Raw genomic sequence first — 22,294 nt, forward strand, 5'->3', positions numbered from 1 at the left:
ACCTCTGCTGCTGCTCTGTGTTGGGCTCCTAAGTAATTCCCTGGGCCGACCTGACGGCCATAAGACGCTTGAAGTGGTTGCTGAGGGATCCCCAAAGCACCCGGTGTGGGGTGGCTGCCTCAACTGTAGGTGGAAGGCTTGGCTCCCCAGGGGCAACCCGGGGCTGGGAAGCAGCATGTATTCAGGACCTGGGGCAAGAAGGGGTGGGAGGCATAGGAGGGAGCTCCCTAGATACCCATGGGAGAAACAGCCAATGACAACATGCAGCTCCCTGGGCTGCAGTAAACACGGCTACAGGCTCAGCCCCCACCCCCTTTGCACGCTCAGCCCCGTGCTGCTGCACCCTTGGCCCCGCTGCCTGCAACAGCTCCCTACACAAGTGCAAAGCCGAGCCCGGGGCGGTGTTGCATTGCACGCGCCCCTCCCGCTTTGGGCAGCGAACGCCTCATTGGGGTTCACTGCGAAGTGGTGCTCTGGGGGAGGGGGCAGCGGTGTGTGCCCGGAGCGGGGGGGGGGGGGGGACTAGCTGCACGCCCTAAAGCGAGGAGAGTCAGTGGTTGCTCTCTCCCGTACCAGCCCTCCCCCCCCCCCCCGTGGTTGTTCTGGGTTGTGTGGTGGTGGGAGTTGCGGAGGGGGATGTCCTGTTGTTTTGCCGGAGGAGAAGCGCAGAGGGGGAACCTCGGCTTGAAGCAGGAGGGGGATCGCCAGCCGGGCGCAGCCTGTGCCAGCAGCGGCGCGTCCCAGCCCCAGAAGGTGAGTGTCGCTCCTCCGCTCCGCTCCCCGTCCCACCTCGTCCCGCGCCGGGTGCCTGCCTGCGCCGCGGCTACTGAACCTTGTTTCCCTCCCTTTGAAACTACTGCGAGGAGGCGCAGCGGAGTTCCCCGGGAGCGGCGGCTGAGCCCAGCCCAGCCCCAGCCGGCGAGATCCTCGCTGCCTTCGGCTCGCTCCTTTGGCCCGGCGGCTTTTGTGCCCCCCGCCAGGTGAGCCGAGGCTCGCGCGCCGCCGCCACCCTTTGCTGTGCTTGCCCGGGGGAGGGGGGCAGCCCCGTCCCATTGCAATGCAGTTCCCTAGCGCCGGGCTGTAGCCGGAAAAGCACATGGACTGGGGTGGAGGAGGCAGAGAAACCCTGTGTAGCAGGAAACTCACCAGCCTTTTTCTCCTCGCCCCCTGAGCGCCGCTTTGCACTTTGCAGGCGATTTTATTGTCTCTGGTGAGGATCCTCCTCCCCAACTCGAGGAAGTTTTGTGCTTAGCGAGGGAGAGACGCACGCGGCCGGCGGGGTGTGTGGCATCGCGGCTGGGGCAGGACATGTAGAGGTGGTCACTCCGAGAGTGCCAGGCAGCGAGTTTTCGGGAGGTTTGGTGCGGTAACTTGACTAGCGATTGCTGCCAGCAATCTGATCATGCAGTATGAGCGTTATAGGTTAACAGTCCTTGCGGGAGGGGGGAGGAGAAGAGGAGTTTCTTTAATTTATGGCAACTTTTGTGCAAACATGCTTAGCTTTCAGCATTGTAAACACGTAGATGGTTCCATCTGGTCCGGAAAATATGCCCTTTTGTTCAGTTGTACATGACATCCTATGCCGTGTTATGTACCTTCCAAACCCCCTTCCACCCCCAGAATCCGGCAATATTTAAATAGACTTTTCTTTCTTAATGGATCACACTTACAGTTTGCAGCCATCAGAAAATAACTGCTGATAGGGCGGTCTCATTTCACACTGGCAACAAAATAAAATGTGAAGGAGGCTGCGGAAATTGGGGGCAGTAGGAACCCAGGGCGCTTTTTTGTTTCTCTCCCACTTTCTTTCCCTAGTGTGTGTTTAAAATAATATGAATGACTGGTTTTTGTGGTTTAACTCGGTTTTGTCTGGCTTTTTCAGGGCTCCCCCTTCCTGTTTTTGCTAACTCTCTACTCTAGACGAAAACACAGGAATTACAGCTCTTTAGTAGAGTTAGTTGTTCCGCCGAGGTGGATCAGCATGCAGGGGCTTGTGTTTGGGTTTGAAAACACTTCCACGTGGAGGAGAGTCTGTGTGTGTTTGTACTTAATCTGAGGAGGTAACAGGATTCTCCGTGTTTAAACCCAATGGGCTGTTGGCCATTAATTTGCCTCTCTGGCTGTCAGTACGGACACTTCCAAAATCTGATACCCAAGAAAAACTGCAGGTTAGATTTCACATTAAGGACTCGTAGTTAACAGTTTTGTTTCTCCTACATCTGTCTTTTTTGGCGTGGTACTTAGCATCCATTTAATCGATATTAGTGGGGTATGACAAACTCATAGTCGCTTTGACTTTTTATTTTTAAGTAAAGGCAACTGTTTGGTTTTATGTATGTGCCCATTTCGGTGTCATGCAGTATAGAGATCTAGGTAACACCCAGACTTAGGCATTTTTAACAAAAGTGAAAGGCATTCCAGGATTGAGTCTCTGCCAACCAGTGATTGGCATTTAAACTTTAATTTACATTTGTGAAACTAACTACTATTAAAAATCAAGCAGATACTGTTGTTTTTTGGGTAATCCTGTGAGCAAAGTTCACAGCAAAACACAAGGAGATAAATTATGTAGTAATAGATATTTGGCATTGAATAGATCAAATTTAGGTAGGACTATCTAAAAATCAGATAACATTTTAAATAATAAAATTGTTTTGCATTAAACTCGTAAAATAAATCCTTGTTGGTTTAAATTAAAGCTCTGATTTGAACGTATGAAATAGTAGCAGGGATAATATAAGTATATAGAAAATTCAGAATTGCACTGACATGTACTGAGAAGTGTATTTTCACTGTAAACAGTTATAAATTATTTTGTATCTGATTTCAGTTCTCAATTTTTTTTTACTGTATTTCTGTAATTATAGTCTTATGTTTTATCTTCTGGCTATATCATAACTTCAGTTTTCATAGTGTTTTGTGTTATGTTCAACATTTTTCTCTGATTTCTCATCAATTCTTAGTGATCATGTGAATCCAAAATCTTAAAATCACTGTAGACTTTACATTTTTTCTCCAGCGTATCCATACAATGCTGTAGAATGTAGATCTTTATATACCTACAACTTATGCTGGTATCTGAACTAAATCTAAAACAAATTTTAAATAAAACCTTTCTTTTTTTAGTTTTCTGAATGCTGGTGTTCATATTACCAACTGTTTTTGAATTAACTGTAATATCTGACAAGGAAAATACAAGGCAAGAATGTCATAGTTACTTGTACCTATATAACCTTGTTCAAATGATATGTGCATAGTTAGAAAAATAAATATTTCCTATTTTGGGTTGTGTTAAATTATACTATCATATTCAGTTGAATCTTATGCTTAGAAGTTCCTTTCATGTAGTAATGTCTTACAGAACAGTAGTAACGTGCTATAATAGAAATATGTTCTAAGTGACTGAGAGTTCATAGACAAAACTGTAGATCAGGTTTCCACCATCACTGAGTTCCTTGCTATTCATACTACAGTTCCCAATGAAAATGTATTGTGCGTTACCACTTGAAATGTAGAAAGACACTGTCCTATTTTATATTTTCAGTCTGCGATACAGGCTTTGAAATCAACGTAGTTGTGTTTGGCTCTGGTATACCTTAGTTTTACTTTATGTATCAGAATTTGGTTGAGAAGGCGTAAAAACAATTACGCACTTTTGGCAAGAGTTGCTTATATAGAACAGTGTTCTTTCTATTTTACAGGTAATAAAACAAACTACTTTTTTCTGTTTTAATATTAAATTCAATCAATAAAAAATATCAACTTATTGAAGTGATGTAGAAAGCAAATATAAATTATTTGTTATCATTTTCTGTTTTGAAAGTGAGGATTTTATGAACTCTGGGTAAAATGAGTTTCCCTTTTTATAAAGGATAGTTTATTCAGCGTACTTCTACATTGCAGCTGCTGATCATATTTCATAGAGCTGTTAAAGCACTTAAAACCTAAAATTAGGTACTGTCTGGTAGTAAATATTTCAAATCACTCCTTGAAGAAATAAATAGAAAAGTTTAGTTTCAGAATATGAAATTTTGAAGTCTGCTGTTTGTATAAAAGCAATCATGCTTCACTTTTATTAAAAATAATATGCTTACAGCTTAAACCATACACAAAGTGTGTTTTTAATATTCTCGCTGTCTTCTGAAATATCACCACAGAGAGAGTCTTAAACTAATTGTGTTTGAAACTATAATGAGGTATTTTGTTACAGCAAACGGTGCTTGAACACAATGTACCAAGAGGGAATTTCTAACATACCTGTATCTCCACTTATAATTTCTTTCTGTGCTTAGAAGTGAAATATATATTCAGTCGCTTGTTGACATTTAAGTTTATGCACGGCATTTAATAACAAAGTATAAAACTTACTTTTTTGATGCAGATCTGTGATAAGCTGTTTTATATAAATGTATTTAATTCTTATATTTTGTTTCTGTCTTATGATAGTGTTTTTTGTTTTTAATTAGAAACATTGAGCCAAACTCACTTATCCATTCATAATATTGTAGCTTGGATTCTCAAAAAGAATGTAAACCCAGATAGAAAAAGCAAATGATTTGTAGATAGTTGCCAAGTGTTTTTAAAGCTTTATAAAGCCTAGCAATAAACCAGGTTTAGTACCAGCACCACATATACTGAAATACCTTAAGATGATACTGGTTTTACTGCATAATTTAATGTTCCCTGTGATTTCTGGCCATTTCAGAATATACATTTGTTGTAACTGCAGCAACAACTTACTTCAGTTAATAAAATGTTTTTTAAAATATGCAACAGAAAAGCCACTCTAATACCATGTGAATTAAAGAAAATATTTAACATTTTGATTGTTTAAAAAGTTTGTAAGTAAATATGATAAACATTTTTCTTTTTTAGTTTTAGACATTGTATAAATGTGAGTCTAACTGTAACTTTTCCTGTCATTAAAAAGCGCTAATTGATCTTGCGGGCCCTGACATAATAATACAGTTTGATATTTGAAACCATTCAGCTTTGCAATAGTCTTTTAATCGCTCTTGAGATTTCAGAACAGGGTTCTGCTGAAGACATAAAACTATTACCCTTTTTGAATTTAAATAAAAATAGTTTTAAAAAGTTAACTGTTTTGTGTGTTCTTCCTTTTGAAGTCAATGGGAGTTTTGCTTTCCTAAACTCTGAACTTGACTTCTTAGACTTCATAGTCTGCAGTTAAAAATGCCGTTGTTTGTATTTACATGTTTTATAATGGTTAAATTTTTTATGTTAATTTATAGAAATAGGCTGTCATGGGAGGGATGTGAAAGATTTTTGGTCAAATTCATACTTCTGTCTGAATATCAGATTAAATCAGAAGTGCTTAAAGAAACTTGGGTCCATCTTACAGCAATGTGAAAACTCAAATATTTGGTGAGTATAAAGTTAATGTTATTTGGAAGGCACGTTTATTTAATATTTGCATTTTGAGTCATGTTATGCATTCTTTTTGGCATTATTGCAATTTATTTGGGACATCCATGGGGAGTTAGTAGACTCAAAACCTGAAAACTGTACTGGGGACATGTTCTATATTTTGCTTAAATACTAAAGCATTTGTTTTTCCCCCCCTTTAATCCTGTATTAAAAAAGACTGTGCAGAAATGTCCAATCTTGTCACTGAGCTCTCATGCTGACAGGTTTATATATACTGGTTGTCACATTTTTCAGCAAAATGGCCACTGCTAATGGTAGGCTTGAAAATGCCAAACTTAAGCACTTCATTTTCAAACTTGTCACAGTTTTGTATGACAAGAAATTAATCCCATAAGAGCTTTCAGTGCTGTGGTAAGCAAGGTCAGTGCAGCTTTTCTGATTAAGTTCATACTCTCTAGAACAAGTAGGAAAATCATTGTGATTCCATACTGGACAGCTGTTTCTTAAACTCCAATACAATGAATAGGCTTATAGGAAAATGATTGTTTAGTTGCTTGAAAAATAATGGTCAAGCTACAGTCGGTGTACCAATAGAAAAGTACTGTAGCTCTGTTTTGATTGCCAAGGCTATACATTTTTGTAATTTGTATCCTTCGTTCATTAAAAAGACTTGCGATAGACACTATCATCCACAAAATAACTGTAGATAGGAGTAATTTTATACCTGGAATAGCTTTTAACTTTTTTTTTACGTGAGAGAATACCTAAATTAATTTGACAATGTAATAGTCAAAGTATTACTCTGATACTAACCTGAAATGACCCATGTACGTTGACATTGTCAGCAATGTAAAGAATTACTGCTGCCTTTTTTTAATTGGGTTGATGCAGAGAGTAAGCATTTTGCTATTGACACATCTATAATTAAACCACAAAAATCTACACCGACCTATCAGTGAGGGTCTAACTAGGAGCACAAAAGAATAGAAATGCAGAACTAAGCTTGAAACTTTGAACAGAGTTCTGCTCAGTTATATGCATAAACGCTATTGTAATCAATACCTTTGCATGGAGGTAACTGGAATCTTGACTTGACTAGATCCTCAGCTATTGTAAATCAGTATAATTGTGTTGAAATCAGTGGGACTGTTCAGCTTTATACTCATTGAGTATCAGACCCTCTATTTTTAACTTGGTCTCTTATGTCTAAGATATTGTAGTACACATTATGTGCAAGTTACGTGCACAGTTTGGAGATTCCTGTGCTCACTAGTCAGAACAAAATAAGTTAAAGATAAAGATACAGTCAGATCTTAGAATTTTCTGCTTTTGGGGGGGGGCTTTCAGAGTTGTGCAAGAATATTTTATTTTTAATAACGTAACAATATTTAGGGTATAAAAGAGAGAATTGTGAGCCAATAATATCACTGGAGCATTGGCTCCGTTAGACATAATATATGAACTGGTTGTTAATTCTTTTTAGGTAATTTTGGTGCTCATGCAAGTGAGCAGTCCTAGAATCAAGCATGGGTGGGGGATATAGGCAACATTCCCTCTAATATTTTTCCATCCTTATGTGGATTTTTTCCACTCATGCGTGGAATATTTTTTTTTATACACACGGAGACATATGAGACTGTGCATCATCAGTAAAAACAAAACTTAGCAGTGGGCGCTAAGGAACTGATAGGCATTTGAATTTCTCCTGAGTGGCTGCATAAGCGCCATCTTACAGGGAACACTGGTTATAGGCAAATTTCCTTGCCAATTTCAGTCAGTTCATCTCAGACCCAACCTGCTATACCAGTCCTGGCCCTCTGAAATGCAGAGAATAATAATTGTGCTAAAAACTGTAGTGGTTCTGTGAACTGGATAACTTTTTATTAGGGAGGTCTCCCAAACTGAAACAAGATTTGGATCTATAGTAGGACTCCAAAGGTGACATTAGGCAGTAGAAGGGAGTACCACCTTATCTTAATATTCTACATTGGTGCGATATAAGGAACTGATAGTTCACCATGTTGATCTGGGTTAGTTAATATCTCATTTCACAGCCAGAAGATCGTGTTCAGGTACCATACCAGGAGTTGGCTTTATAGCTGACTGACGCTTTAGAACAATAATACTGGATGTGACTACAATGAAAATGGTAATGCCCTTCAGATGAGTTGTCCAACTAAGTCTCTCCTAGACATTTCTGATAGCTATTTAGACGAGTATTAACTGTTAACTTGTTTTCGCATAAAATATTTTATATTTTAGGTATGTGCTGCTATTTCTCTGGAGGCTAGCTCAAATAGTGATCAAATTTTGGCTTAGGCCATAAGTGAGATTGAATTTTGAATGCTCTACGTAATCCCTGATGGGTACTTAAAACTACCCTGCAGTATTTGGCTTACTTAGAAAATCTCTACTCAAGAACTCACAATTAGAGTAGATCTCAGAGGTGCTTCAGAGTCAGGAATAACTTGCATTGAGAGAGATTTGTTTGGCACATTTTTGGAGGTAACACTTCTGGGAAGTTCCGACAGGTCCATGTGTGACATTTTGGAGGTGACAGTTTTGGGATTTATGCATTAGCTTTGTGAAAATTTAGGTGCAGTATCAGATGATGATATACACTGTCTATTTGGGTTTTCTTCTGTTTCAAACTTGTTCTTATGAGGGAAAGACAAAGCATAATTTTATTGGCAGAAAACTTGGTCACCAAAGTGTATAGCAACAGCTACTGATTGGGTTTTTTACTGCTATCCCTGTGGAATGATATTGACCATTTCTCAAAAGTGGCTGTTACTCATCTGTCTCCATGGAAAATGTTTAATTTATGGCAACTATGTTTTATTAGTGTCTACTGTCACAAAGTATTAACTTATTTGATAACTTATTTTGTTTGCAAATAACATGGTACATCACATCTTTTTTTTAAGTGCAGTCAGAGACTTTCTAGTGGAAATAATTGCAGTTGTCTGTCAGATGTGCCATTTTATATTATGTCTTCTGAAGGCAAAACATTGTATAGTGTATTTTAATTTCAAGTGTTCAAACCGTGTTGCTTGACAAATCTAATTTAACTCTTTGTGTCTTTGTATGAGAGGATCTTTGAGGACTGATGACACTTTTTAAAACTTAGCTCTGACTTTTTTTCAGTACACTTAAAATATATTGTATAGCAGTGTTCTAGTTTTCATAATTATAGCATGTTGCATGCTTGGTGTCCAGTATAATTTGAAATTCACCAGTAGCTTGGTACATTATCCAAAGCTAAGGACTTCCATAACACTTAAATTCTGCAAAGGGGCTGCTCAGATGATCAGCTTCTAGGATCACAGTGTCCACTAAGAGGGATCTAATGTAGTTTCTTTGTGCTGAAGAAGGGGACTCTGAAGGTACGTCTACACAGCAACATTGTTTTTGAATAACTATCGTTATTTCGAAATAAGTCAGTCCGTGACTACACAGCAGGCAGTTATTTTGAAATAATGTCAAAATACTTTCGAGCTAGAGGACTTCTTACTTTGGCTCCTGTAACCCTCATTGTATGAGGAGTAAGACAAGTTGGAGGAAGAGTGCTCTATATTGAAATAAGTGCGGTGTAGATACTCCCAATTTAAAAATAAGGTACGCAGTTAACATAGCTCAGTTTGCATAGCTTATTTCGAGTTAAGCCCTGCTGTGTAGACACACTCTGAACCATGGGAGGATTTGATCGGAGAGGTGGGAGGCCAAAACAAATCTATTGGAACCTCATTTTCATAGATTCAGAGTGGTCTCAACATCCCGCTCACAAGTGGAGCAGAATTGCTGTAGCCATTATTTCTGTTAATATTACAACTGAAGGAGTGGATTTCACCTTCATAGAAACTCGGCTGTCCAACCATATAGACCCTAAGTGTAGTATTTCAGTTTTTAAGAGTGGAGTGGATTTCACCTATTGAACTTACACCAATCTTTATGGTGTTGGTTGCTTTGATTTTTTTTCTCCCACAAAATGTATCTTTTGGCTATAGATTTAAGCAAAAGCCATGTTACACATATGAGAACCAGGCTTCAGACGTGTGTGTGTGTGTGTGTGTGTGTGTGTGTGTGTGTGTGTGTGTGTGTGAAACCTTTTCTGCAACAGAGGCCCATGATGAAGATAATCTTAATATCTAACACTTACTGATATTTATATTAAAAATTCTTACAAATTTCCATTAGCTGGCACCCAAACAATTGTTGTTTTTATTTATATTATTTCAAATGCTTGATTCAGTGTCAGTCTTGAGGTGACTGCAATAGAAATGATAAATGATTTTCCTTTTTTCCTCAGTTTCTTAAAGAAGCAGCCTCTAGTCTACAAGAGTTGTTCAACAATTATTATTTATTCTGAGGCTGTTTTTGTACACAGATTATTATATTGCTCATTATTCAGTGCTTCATTGGAAATAAAGATGTTCCATTCTCTGAACCTCTATTTCAGGGATACTGGCAACTTGTATTCTAATATTTAGTTTAGTATCCATATACCTGAGAACCTCTGCCAAATGTTGTGGCTTTTCAATAAAATTGTCATGTATTTCAAAATATTTTCTTTTCTGCTGATCTGTTTAAAGACTCACAGAAGCAACAGTGGAAAGTGAGTACATAGAGGAAAGCATGAAACCAATTGCACAAAGAGTGTTGTCAAATGATCAATGTAAAGAAACAAAGAAAAGCAGATTTTTTTTTCTTTAAACACTTTCATTTCTAGTGATTCTGGGTGTTACTTTTAAAAATAGTTAAATGTCCATTCAAATCAGGGATATTATTGTTGAATACTCTATGAATATTGTAGTATACCTCCTGGAACAAATGGAATGTGTTCACTGTATACTAAGTAGGCTTGAATGAGAATATATATGGTGATTCATAAAAGTTTCCTTTTGTTAGAGTTCATATCTATGTTTGGGTTCCACAAGAATTCCAATATGACATGTTAAGGGATCTTATCCTAGATATAATTACATTATCATAACTGACATTATGCAATATGAGTTATATGTCTAAAGTATGACAGGCTGGACCTCCCTGGTGCAGCACCCTTGGGACGTGACTGGTCTGGATGAGGAATTTTGCTGGACCGGAGGAGGTCATTTCTGGCCCCCCCTATAACCACCACCGCAGCTCTGGCCTGCATCTGGCTCCCCACCTGATTCTGGCCCCACTGTCCTGCCCATCCTCCAGGCATCTGTATGCTGCAGTTGTCTGCTCCCCTGAGAAGCCACATGCTAAGGCTCTCGGCTCCACTGCTGCAGCTCTAGGCTCCGCTGGCTACTCACTGCAGAAAGCTTGCTGGCACAAAGAGCTCCCCCTTCACTGGGACTCTCTGATCCTGAACATCAGTGCTGAGCCACAGATGTTGTCAGACAAGAGGGTACTGGTTTATAGAGTTTCAATGTATACGATTTGTTTGAAACAAATCACAGAGATGTGATTTTTTTTTTAATGTTGATTGTATCTCTCTAAGTATACTGGGCATCCAGTGGTAATAGTGATACTCTTTTAAGGAGCCTGTTTAAGAAGAACAAAAAATAGTCTTATAGTCATTTGTTTTCAGTAGTTGTTTAAACAATAAGCAAAATGATTCAGAAAGTCTCCAAAGTATGTAATTTTTGAAAAACCAAACCACTGACCCATAAGACAAACCCTCCCCATAAAATTTATGTTTCTAATAGAGTTCTTAAAGTCTGTGTGCCTTTTTGCTTCTCTGCATTACTCACTCCTGAAATGCTGCATATGATTTTTTTGTATCTAGATATAAACTAATATTCTCCCCCACATCTATTTATTTGTAAATTAGCTTTTCTTTATTTTTTAGGGGCAAACAATGTAATTATAGATTAGATTTGGTTACAAGAAGTCTGGAAGAACTGTTTTTGAGCAGTGTACAGTACCTTTTTTTTTTTTTTTTTTTTTTTAAAGTGGCCATAGCATCCTGAAGTTGGTTGAACTGGAATGAGTCAGCAGGAACGTGTGGCCATGGGTGAAGCTGCTACTTTGGGTGTAAAGCTCCCTAGGTTGTGGCCCTGCCCATACTCCACCCCTGCTCTGCCCAAATCCCACCTCCACTCTGTCCGGGCTCCACTGTTTCTAGCCTGTCTTCCTCTTCTCTTCTGTTCCCTATTCCTTTCTTGCTCACCCCTTCCAGCCAAATCTCTGAACTCAAATTTAGCAAATCATATTTGAAAAAAAAAACCCCTACTCTTCTAAAGAAAATGGAATATGTTTCCCACTGCATGCCAGATTATGAAGACTGGACATGCAGAAAGTACCTAATTAAAAGCACTGCATTTGTGAATAAAAAATGTCAGTCACGGGTTTTTTGATATACACTGAAGTTTGTCAGAAATTTATTCGCATAAACTTTGTAAGTAAGGGCAAATCAGCTGTTCTGCTGAATACAACATTAATATGATGCAGCTCTTCTGTTTTACATGTTCTTAATTAGTATTTCTAACATGCTTTATATTTTAAATGTACTCTTAAGTCTTCATAAAATATTATCATACCAGATTACTTCATATTTAATGCATTGAAAACAAATATTTTAAATTAATCAGAGTGGCTTAGTGTGTTCATAACAGAGCTCATTGCTTGTGGAAAAAGGGAATGCTGATTTATTTTGTGTGATCTCCATAAGTATAGACATGTTTATGAAATGTCATGATATGTTTGTTAAAAATATGTTGTTTCCAAAGATTTTAATCTTAGCAAAGGATTTTATATCTTACCAAGATACTGATTTTGGTGGATTATTCTCTTAAAACTAGCTCATCAAATAGTCAGAAATAAAGAAAGGGAAACTCATTTATCCAGCCAACTGGAGGAAAAGGGATGTTGTACCTATAAGGACTCTCTTCTCCTGGGTGTGGGGGGAGGCAGTTAAAGAAGAGCAGGAATGGACAAGAAGACTTTAGAAGGAAGTATTTTGCACTATAGTAATTAAAATGTGTGTATTAGACAAGGGTGGTCTTTTGAAGAATTTATTTTAAAAATTCCCTGTATGTCTGAAGAGCCAAGCATTTAAGGCTAAAACTGAATACTCACATTATGCATCTGAAAATCTATGCAAGGATTTTTTAGATATGCTATTTTTATCATCTTCAGTAACAAACTAATGAAATATTTAAAGCAATTTTTAAACTATTACAGTAATGAAAGTTTAGAAACTGAAGGCATATATTTCTGAATTAGGTTCATTACCATTTAGTGGCTCTTTCACAGTTTCAATGTTATACTAATAGTCTGGCAAGGTGGAAGACTTTTCACTTTTAAGTGAACTAGATATACTCCCAGGGAAAACTTTCAAGCCTTGATCTGCCTGCTGTGGGAGAGTGCAGCAACTTTCAGAATAGGGATAGCAAGAGCGGAATGGTTGAGCACTAGGGCCCAGGGAAGGCATTGACTGACCATGAGAGGGAAATATGTGTAGCTCATATATTCTCTTTATATAGAGAAATCAAATGGGGGTCTCCTTTCATCAGTGTTTGGGGAATTCTTAGATCTATGTTAATTTCCCTTTGTATTCTTAGCAATTGAAAAACACAATCTGAAAAGATAAATTCTATAGTTGACACTTTAGTGGTCTCAAATTCTTAAAAATACTGCCTGTTCTTTGCTGAAGCTAGAGAGGTAAAATCACATTCTGAGCTACATATATGTCTAGTTACAAACTCTATAGCAAATTTTGTAGCTGTAATGGTTTCTGTAATATATTATTTATTAGTGGTATTATAGTAGCATGTAGAAGCCCTGGTCATGGACCAGGACTCCACTGAATAGGAAGAAGGGTGTAGTGGTTAGGGTGATAGCCTCGAACTGCACAGACTCAAGTTCAATTTCTTTCTTCACCCCAACTTCCTGTGTGGTTGTGGGCAAGTGGTTCAGTTTTTCTGTACTTCATCTGTAAAATGGGGATAACCATTCTCTAACAGAGGGATTTTGTGAGGATAAATATATTCAGAGACTGGATGACATTTGAGATACACTACATGTTTAATCAGTAGACGAGCAAGGTTATTATATTTATTAGGCACTGTACAAAGAATAAAATTGATCCCTGGCCCAGACTAAGTAGACTCTCATTTAGTAGATTCACTTTAACTGGCTTGAAGGCAGGTGGTAAAGCCAGTTATCCCTGCTGACCTTAAGGCTCTCCTACAAATCCTGAAGGAATCCGGATCATTAGGAAAGGAACAGAAAGAGACTATCATGTGAGGGAGGCAAATCTCATTGCATTTCCTGTCTACTTTCTCTCCATGTACTGATTTTCCTCAAGAGAACAGTGTGTCATGCTGGCATGTTTTTCTTTGTTTGTTATAATGAAAATGTTTAAAGTTATTTAATTATTATTTTGCAATTGGGAATAAATAACCTTGTACAAAATGATAAGATGCTACCTTTAGTAGGTTAATATTTCTTTCTACAAAGTACAGCATTCATACTACTCAAGAGGGAAAGATAAAAGTTAGGACATTCCAATGTATGCCTGTGCATCTTTAATTCCAGCTCCTGCGCATCCATCCTGTGCACTGAATGAGGCAGGGGTATTGTGGAATAAAATAGTGTGTGATTATGTAATTAGAGTGTATTGTCATGCCTGTCCACAAAAGAACTGTGCATTAAATAGGGCATTATTCATGTCTTCATTGTCTTCCCTAGGGCTCTCATTACTATACTGAATATTTCACAGACATGAATAAAATTACCTCCATATCACCCTTGTGAGATAAGAGAAGATGTTGAGGTTACAAATAGGGAAAATAAGATAAAAAGATTTGCCGGAGCCACACACTGAGTGAGTGGCAGAACCGGGATTAGAAATCATGACCTTCTAACTTGTGGTGCTGTTCTAATTTTTGCTGACAGAGTGCCTTAATTCCACATATATGGACAATCTCTACCACTCCTATTGACATCAATTGCAGTTGTGACTTCTGAGAATTTCTGTATAATTCCCCGGGTATTTCAAGTTGGGCACCCAGAAAACAAGGAGTGCACAGTTCTAGCCATTTTAAGTGGCTTCTTCAGCAACAAATAGGAGGTTTGTGGAAGAGAGAAATCTTAGTGGCTATCACCTGCTTTAATCATAAGACCATTCTTTATCTTTCTTTATTTTTCTCAACTTCCAATTTCAAGGGCAAATGAGGCAGGGATCCTACAAATAGCCTAACTTACTACATAACCTGGTTAATTTGTAGATCCTCTGTCCTGTGCACTGAATGAGGCAGGGATCCTATGAAAAAATAGTATATTAACATATAATTAACTACTATTATAATGCATATGCTTAATGAGAACTGAATTAAGGTTGCATGGACAAGATGCTAAGGTAGGTCCCACTAACTTCTCTATACTTTTACTTTAAAAAGGTAATTTTTTGAGACTGGAAGAGGGCACATTCTCCTCCTAAATTATCTGTATTAGAGGGCAAACAAGGAAAGATGACCGGTCTGTTTTTTGGAGTTCCATTTCCCTGAGTTATTCTGGAGGCAGTTTGAGACCTTGGAGTAGTCTAGAAATGGAAGTGTGCAACTAGCTGATAGTTATCTTGGCTCTCCAGTCCCTATGGCAGAACGTCTTGTTTTGAACCTCCAGGAAGTGCAGCATAGAACCTCCACCCTACAGGTTTTGGATCAACTTGAACATTTCCCATCAATCTGGTTAGTTCCTCATAACTCTAACTTTCTGCTGAATAGAAGATTGCAATCAGTCACTGTTACAGGCTAGGTCACAATTTAGCTGTCTTCTAAGCCAAAATTATTTTTTAAAACCCATATGTATTATAAGATTTTAAAGGGAGATTTCAAAATTGTTTTTCATTGCTCTTAACTTACATGTGCATCACTAGGAAGAAACACATGTTTCTGCTCTGGATACAGTTCTGGAAGTTGCAGCTGTAAACCTGATGAAGTGTTTTATGCACCAAGATAAAAAATGCATTTGTTGATCAGGAAATCGGGACTCTTCCTAATTAAGACACTTCTTGAAAAGATAATTTTTTATCTTGAAGCATAAAACACTTCATCAGCTTTAAAGCCACATCTGTGAGGACTGGATCAAGAACAGAAACAGATGTTTTTTCTTCTTTCTGGCTTATCTGTGAGTTTAAGCCTATTAATGATTTAAAAAATAGTTGAAAACTATATTAAAAACCCTTGCAATATAATAGGGACAGCAGTACTATCCCTCTGTTTTTAAATCTGGTTCTCTTGATGGGATAAACTACATGATTGAATTGGTAACTGGATTATTGGCTTATAAAACTGCATGAGGTTGCTATTATCCCTTAATTTTATATCTTCATTGGGGAGTAATGTAGGTCTTATTTGAACCATTAAGTTATCTAATAGTTTCCCCCCCCTTACATATTGGTTCTACAATGTAATTGGTATAGTCACCTTCATGCAATTGTATGAATAATAATGCATTTGTGGTTACTCATAATGATAGTTTTAACTTGGTTCAAAATGGACCATCTTTTGAGCACTTCAAATGTAAAGAATACAGTATTAGGATATTTTTCTAAGTATTAAGTCAGGAAATTATTTAATCCTAACAATTCATCAGAATTTTGGAGACAACAAATAAGCAACTTAGCACTTAAGGTATCACTGTACATTTGTGCAAAATTAGAACAGAACTGAGTCAACATATTTTTTTAATTGGTCAGTATCAGGCATATTCAGAATAATACAATTTACACAAGTGGTATTTCTAATTATATGTTCCTGTGGTATTACTCTTGTAAATCATTCAGTAAAGAGCAGTTAAGTTCTTTCCAAGTTCTATGTGAAGTTGGCATATATTTATTTATGAGCGGTGGCAATGTGAATAGAATTCATTTGTGTATTTTTTTGAAAGCATATATATATAAACTGTGTGGGTGAAAACCTAACTGCACTTAAGTTAATGGCAATAGGGGCAGAATGTGTATATTTAAGAAATCTAAAATATCAATAAGCTTCTGTTCCTTTCAAGAAAAGGTGTGAGAGCTGTCTCTATTGACTTTAGTGGGGTTTGGACCCAGCCCTTAAAGATTTAACAGTGAGTCCACTAATTTTAGGTATTACAGAAGTGCCAATTGTAGTTCCATAGTGAAGGTTGAGTTTTGCACTTACAGCAGAGATTCAGCTACTTGAGGTATGAAGAATCAGTCTTTGAATACAGGATTAATTTTCTAAGTGTTACAAGTTATTGTTAAAATTGTGTATGGGGCAGCATAGGGGGATGATCTGGAAGATAAGAGAAGGAAATGTAGAGAGGCAGGTGGACTTTGAGGTCTGTTTGTACAGGAAAATGTTCAGTGCAGTAGGGAGTGAGATACAACCTCCAACTACTTTGCTGCTTTGATGATGTAAACACAACTTAACTGGCAAGTATGTTCAAATTACTTTGTGGTGCTCCAGAATGGCATAAAAAAGCTGGAGCATACTGACATAGAAGTTACAATTTAAAACGGATCATTCATACCTTCAAATCATTAGAAATATCTCCTAGTAGCTTTTTCTTTTGACTTTTTTTGTACGATTAAACAAACAAAATGGAAAAAAAACCAACTCCCTCCCCAAAACAAAAACAAAAAAACCCCAAACAAAAGGCAAAAAGTTAAGTTTGTTTGGATTCACTAACTTTGTATTTTCCTATTTTAATGTGCTTGGATTTTCTTTAAGGTTAACCCAACTCTGACTTTCCTCCCATTATTATGCTTGGATTGAATTATCCCCAATGTCCCTGTACACATTTTACTCTAAATTACTGCTGTGTACTCTCAATCTTAACTGTTAACATTACATTTATCTAGTAAAATGGCCCTGGCTCCATAGTTCGGGTTGCAGTAGTCAGTGATCTCTTAAGTCACAAAATGTGCATACATCAACTTACATCATTTGATGCAATGATGTGGGGATGGAGGCAGTAGATAATTAGGGTAATGCTCATTATTTAACCCTCTGTAGGGGACTGCCTATTTTAAATCCCTTTGTATTTTATTTAATCCTAAAGGAATTTAATGGAGGTTTAAGACAATATCATTTTGATAATTTATACAATAATCTCTCTCTGCTACGTGCTTAATGACTGTCATTAATGCTTCTCTTTTGAATAAGTTTTGTGTGTGCGGTTTTTTGTTGTGTATTCTATAACTACCTTTCAAATATTTTTACCCAAAGTTTATCTTTTGTTGTCTATTTAAATAACTCTTGCATTAAACATTTTTAGCTTTTCTGCTGCTTTATTTTTAGAACTTTTTTTCGGGCAGGAGCTGAAGAATTCTTGCTTAAGTGTGTGTTTCTGTTTGAGTGTTTCAAATATTACCACTTTCCAAAATGACACTGGGTATGTTGGACAACGGAGTGAAACCGTGGCCCAATTGGAGTCAGTGGGAGCATTGCCATTTATTTCACCCAGAATGTTTATTTGACATACTTTAGAAGTAATAATTAGATCAAAATACATGTTTCTCTTTTTTTTTCAAATTTAGAAATCCCTATTGTAATTTAAGGAGAAGATACTTCTGTTGTGGGGGAAAAGGAGGAGAAAAGAAAAGTTACCTCCATGGAAGACTCTCAGGATTTAAATGAACAGTCAGTAAGTACAAATTCAGTAAAGTTTTATCAAAGAAATTGACATTGCATTGTTTTGTATACCATCTTCAAAAGGATGCTATTAGAAATTTCTCTCTGAGGGGATATAATTCTTACATCTATACCAGTTTTTTTGAACAAAAAGACCCCGAGGAAGCTTCTGGGAATATAGGCTCAAATTACTTTTTAGGGCAGAGGTGAAGTGAGTTTTCTGGTCTCACGTTTGTCTGTTTTTCCACACTGCAAAATTAATACACAGTTTAGCAGGGTTTGTCAGAACTGAAACAGTAAGAGTTGAGGGAACTGAGATACCGTGGAAGAGCAGTATGTGGAGATGTTGCGTAGAAACTTATCTGCACTGTGCCTAGCTCAAATCACTCTGTCAAAACATACTTTCACTGTGTCTGTACTGTAAATTCTCTCTCTCTCGCACACTCATGCACACAGTTGTTTCAGTGAAGTTAAAGATCCAATAAATGTTAGCATTAATAGATAATTACAGCTAATATTCCTTGTCTTGCTAGTTATGATGGAGGAAAATATTGCATATTCCTACTGAAATCAAGGATTCCATTGGTAGAATATTTGTTACTATACACAAACAACTTGGCCTCATGAAGGAAGTAGGAGTTCTAACTCTGCATTTCATCAATTTTACTTTGCTATATGTTTATAATCTAAAAGATCTAAGCATAACACAATTTTTGTAGGAGAATTTGAAAACATGAAACATTTAATTAAGCATCCATGGGATAATGTTGACAAGTATAAGGATAAGAGAATAAGGATAGGATAAGAGTGCTTATTCCTTAGGCTGTATATTAATCTCTCTCCCTACCAAAGATAATTTACTTTGCTAAATAATTACTGTGCATATGTAATACCAATTCTAAATGAAATAACTTGTGGCTCTGTCATGCCTCAGTGACCTTCACATGAACATACATTTCTGTTATAAAGGATAAATGGACACAAATCAGAGGTCAAGAAAGCTAACCTACATAAACCAGTAGGAGAACCCTTTTAACCTCCCTGAACACTCAGTAAGGGATTGAAAAGTAGCCATCCTTCTACAAAAAACAGATACAAAGAGAAACAGCAGAACTGCAATTCTTTTGCAAATAAAACACACTCTAAGTAGGACTGAATAAAGATTTAGAAGGGTTATTTTGCTACAAAGGCAATTTTCTCCCTTGGTATTCACCCCTCCTCATCAGCTGCTAGAGTCAGCTGGTCCTGTAGTTGATAAGCAGCTCCCTTCGTTTGATATACTAGTACGTATATATATGCCTGTCTCTGTAATTTCCACTCTGATGCAAGTAACAAAGTGGGTTTTACCCATGAAAGCTTAAGCCCAAATAAATCGATCAGTCTGTAAGATGCCACAGGACTTCTGGTTGTTTATGAACCATGCAGAGGGAGATCCTCTTTCTTCCCCACAGAGGATGTCCCATAGTCTGGAGACCTGGGGCAGAGCTGTTGATCACTTGGGAGAAGTAGATAGGCCAAAGAGGGAAAGTTGTACATACCCCATATGTCCTACAGAGATCATCCCGAAAGATAATGCAGTGGATCCTCTTCAGAGGAGAGAACTGTGGCCAGGATAGCGTAGGGCAGTGGTCCCCAACCTTTTGAGATTGTCGGGCGCCGGGGCTCCCCCCCCAAGGGCCGTGCGTCCGGGGCCGGCGCTCCTCTCCCCCCCCCCCCCCAAGGGCCGTGCGCCCGGGGCCGGCGCTCCTCCGGCCCCCCCCCGCAAACGCTTCGCGTCCGGGGCTGGCGCTTCCCGCAAGCGCCGCGCCATGTGCCCAGGGCCAGGCCAGCCCCGAGCACCTGGCGGGCGCATGCAAATGCCCCCGCGGGCGCCATGGCACCCGCGGGCACCGTGTTGGGGACCACGGGCGTAGGGCAATTAAGTTCTATTATCACCACACTACCAATTACCAGAAACAAGAGCTGCAGGGTAGTTGGAGTGATACAGAGGTGCAGAGTAACTGTGTGAAAAGCTTTTGGCTCATGCTGATCCTCCTGGGACTCCATGGATGTGTGGGGATCTGTAAGGGTTGGAGACTTGTTCCATGGCCTGTTTTGCAGGGCATGTAGATAATCCTGCTATAGTTTCCTTTTACAGAAAGAGTGAGAACAATATTAATAATTTCTTTTTCTTCCTCTGTAAGGAGTAATTGGGTGACACAGTATTTTGCTGTCTAATATATTTAAATTCTACTAGTCCATTATGGAAAAAGTGTAACTCTTTTATAGTAACGTAGACTTTTTGTAGGTAACAGGAATGCAGAGAACAGTACTTCCAGTTTTTTTGTTCTTAAAAGTTCAATCAGAACAGAAGGGTTTCTTCATTTTTGGATGGTGGGAAAAATAATTCATTCCTCCTTTGACACCTTATGTATGAGGTTTATGCTGAAATACATTTTCATAGATGATTTAAATATCCTTTAAACTGATTGAGTCATAGTAGTGGCACTGTTTAGGTACGGCTGTATTTATTTATCTAAAATGTTCTCAGCCAAAACTCTAGCATGTAAGAATTAAACAGCATCATTAAATAGCTTCTCTTTTCATATCTGAGGTAATTTAATCTGTGCAACTACCTAGTAGAAATATTAACAAAGTAGATTAGTAAGTTTAAACAAAAATATGTATAGTTTGTGATGGTTAAACTGTTTTTTAAATATTGAATGTCTGATAGATACAAAAAATGCTGTTAAATATGCATTACATTTAGGATAGTCTTATTTCCATAATATTATTCATAATTAAATATAGCTTTCAACATTCCACCCAATAATCTGGGAAAACTGAATATCATCTTTAGGCACCTTAAAGGGCATGTCTACACAACAAAGAAAAACTCACAACTGGCCTGTGTCAGCCAACTCAGGCTCTGGCTGTGGGGCTATTTCATTACTGTGTAAACTTCTGGGCTCGGGCTGGAGCTCAAGCTCTGGGACCATCACACCTTACAGTGTCTAGAGCCCAGGCTGAAACCAATGTCTGAACATCCACGCCTCAGTTCAACAGCCCTTTAGCCTGAGCCGGCTGGCATAGGCCAGATGTAGGTTTTTAACTGCAGAATAAACTTACCCTAGGATTTCAGTCCAGAAGGTAGAAACTCCTGTTCTCACCCTCTCTAAATTCTTTTTGGGTTTATCATCACCACTCCCTCAGTTAGGACATGTTAACTATAGTTCTGCTGCCCTTTACTCATATAATAAGGCAGAGGTCTTCAACCTATGTCACTCAAGCCAAATATGGCTCAGTGTAGAACCAAATATGGTTTTCTACTCCTTTCCAAAATACAATGTAACTTTTTAAATTAAAATGAAAAATTAATTCAAAAATTTAAAAATGCATAATTACTTATGTAGCTTGAATGCGTGCATGAACCTGAGTTTGACCAGTTATTATGTAAACTTCAGAAAAATGTGTGAAAAGATGCAGTAGCAGAAGTCCCATTAAATAAAGTCTGTGTGTACAAGTTTTCATTTATCCTGCTATTAATCATCATGTCAATTATCGATAATATTAAGTTGTATATTTTCAGTCAAGCAAATGGGCATTCTTATCCTGTCTTTCTTCACCACTTGTTCTGAATTTTGATGTAGTTTGGCTCTTGGTTTGAAAAGATTGCTGACAACCTACAGTATGGGCATATAGCAGTTGTGTCATTTGAGTTTTTCCCCACAGTTCATCACTTAAGTGGCTCATGTGTTATTCAAGTATATATTTATGGACTGAAAAGAATGATAGATTCACTAGGCTTTCAGACGTAATTACCATAAAATAGAAAAGAACTGCTCTAAAATAGACAGCGCTAGGGTTTCTGGGAATGTCATAAGTAGCAGCAGCTTTCCATATCAGTGACCATTATGTGCTATTGACTCTTTAGGAAGTAAAGAGAGAAGGTGGGCGAGGTAATACTTATTATCCGACCAACTTCTGTCAGTGAAGGAGAAAAGTGTTTCGATCTACAGAGAGCTCTTCAACTTCTTTGGGGAGTAGACTGTGTGTAGTGGTCCCATCCCAAGGGTTCCAGAAGTCACTAAAGAAGATTTTAGGCTGCATTGTTATCCATAGGTTGATTATTCTGACTTTCTTCACCCAAACCAAAATTCTGTCATCTCAGCAATATCTGATTGTGGATCTGAATGAGAGCGAGCTGGTCATATTCCAATCCAGATAGGGCAGGTGGGATGGTGGCTGGAGGAGAAACTGAGTAATAGGCATGTGATGTTTTAGGTTAAATCTTATATAAACTGTTATGATCCACTCACCCCTCAAAATAACTG

General features: G+C 38.1%; 1 protein-coding gene across 21 annotated transcripts in view; it reads left to right on the top strand.

Annotated features, from left to right (window-relative positions):
• The first annotated feature begins 356 nt into the window (after nucleotides 1-356).
• Nucleotides 357-22,294, top strand: part of EYA4 (EYA transcriptional coactivator and phosphatase 4) — a 209,374-nt gene continuing 187,436 nt past the window's right edge. For 2 of the 21 annotated variants that reach the window (XM_075924210.1, XM_075924216.1), the window contains exon 1: nucleotides 362-753. In XM_075924210.1, coding sequence (XP_075780325.1) covers nucleotides 637-753 — 117 coding nt within the window. In that variant the 5' untranslated portion in view covers nucleotides 362-636. Of the gene's footprint in view, nucleotides 754-830; nucleotides 981-1,078; nucleotides 1,211-5,236; nucleotides 5,386-17,887; nucleotides 17,995-22,294 lie in introns of those variants that run through there. The other 19 variants (XM_075924201.1, XM_075924211.1, XM_075924202.1 and 16 more) reach the window with 13 other exon arrangements.

The sequence above is a fragment of the Pelodiscus sinensis genome, chromosome 3 (genome assembly GCF_049634645.1).
Source record: "Pelodiscus sinensis isolate JC-2024 chromosome 3, ASM4963464v1, whole genome shotgun sequence".
Taxonomy (NCBI): domain Eukaryota; kingdom Metazoa; phylum Chordata; order Testudines; family Trionychidae; genus Pelodiscus; species Pelodiscus sinensis.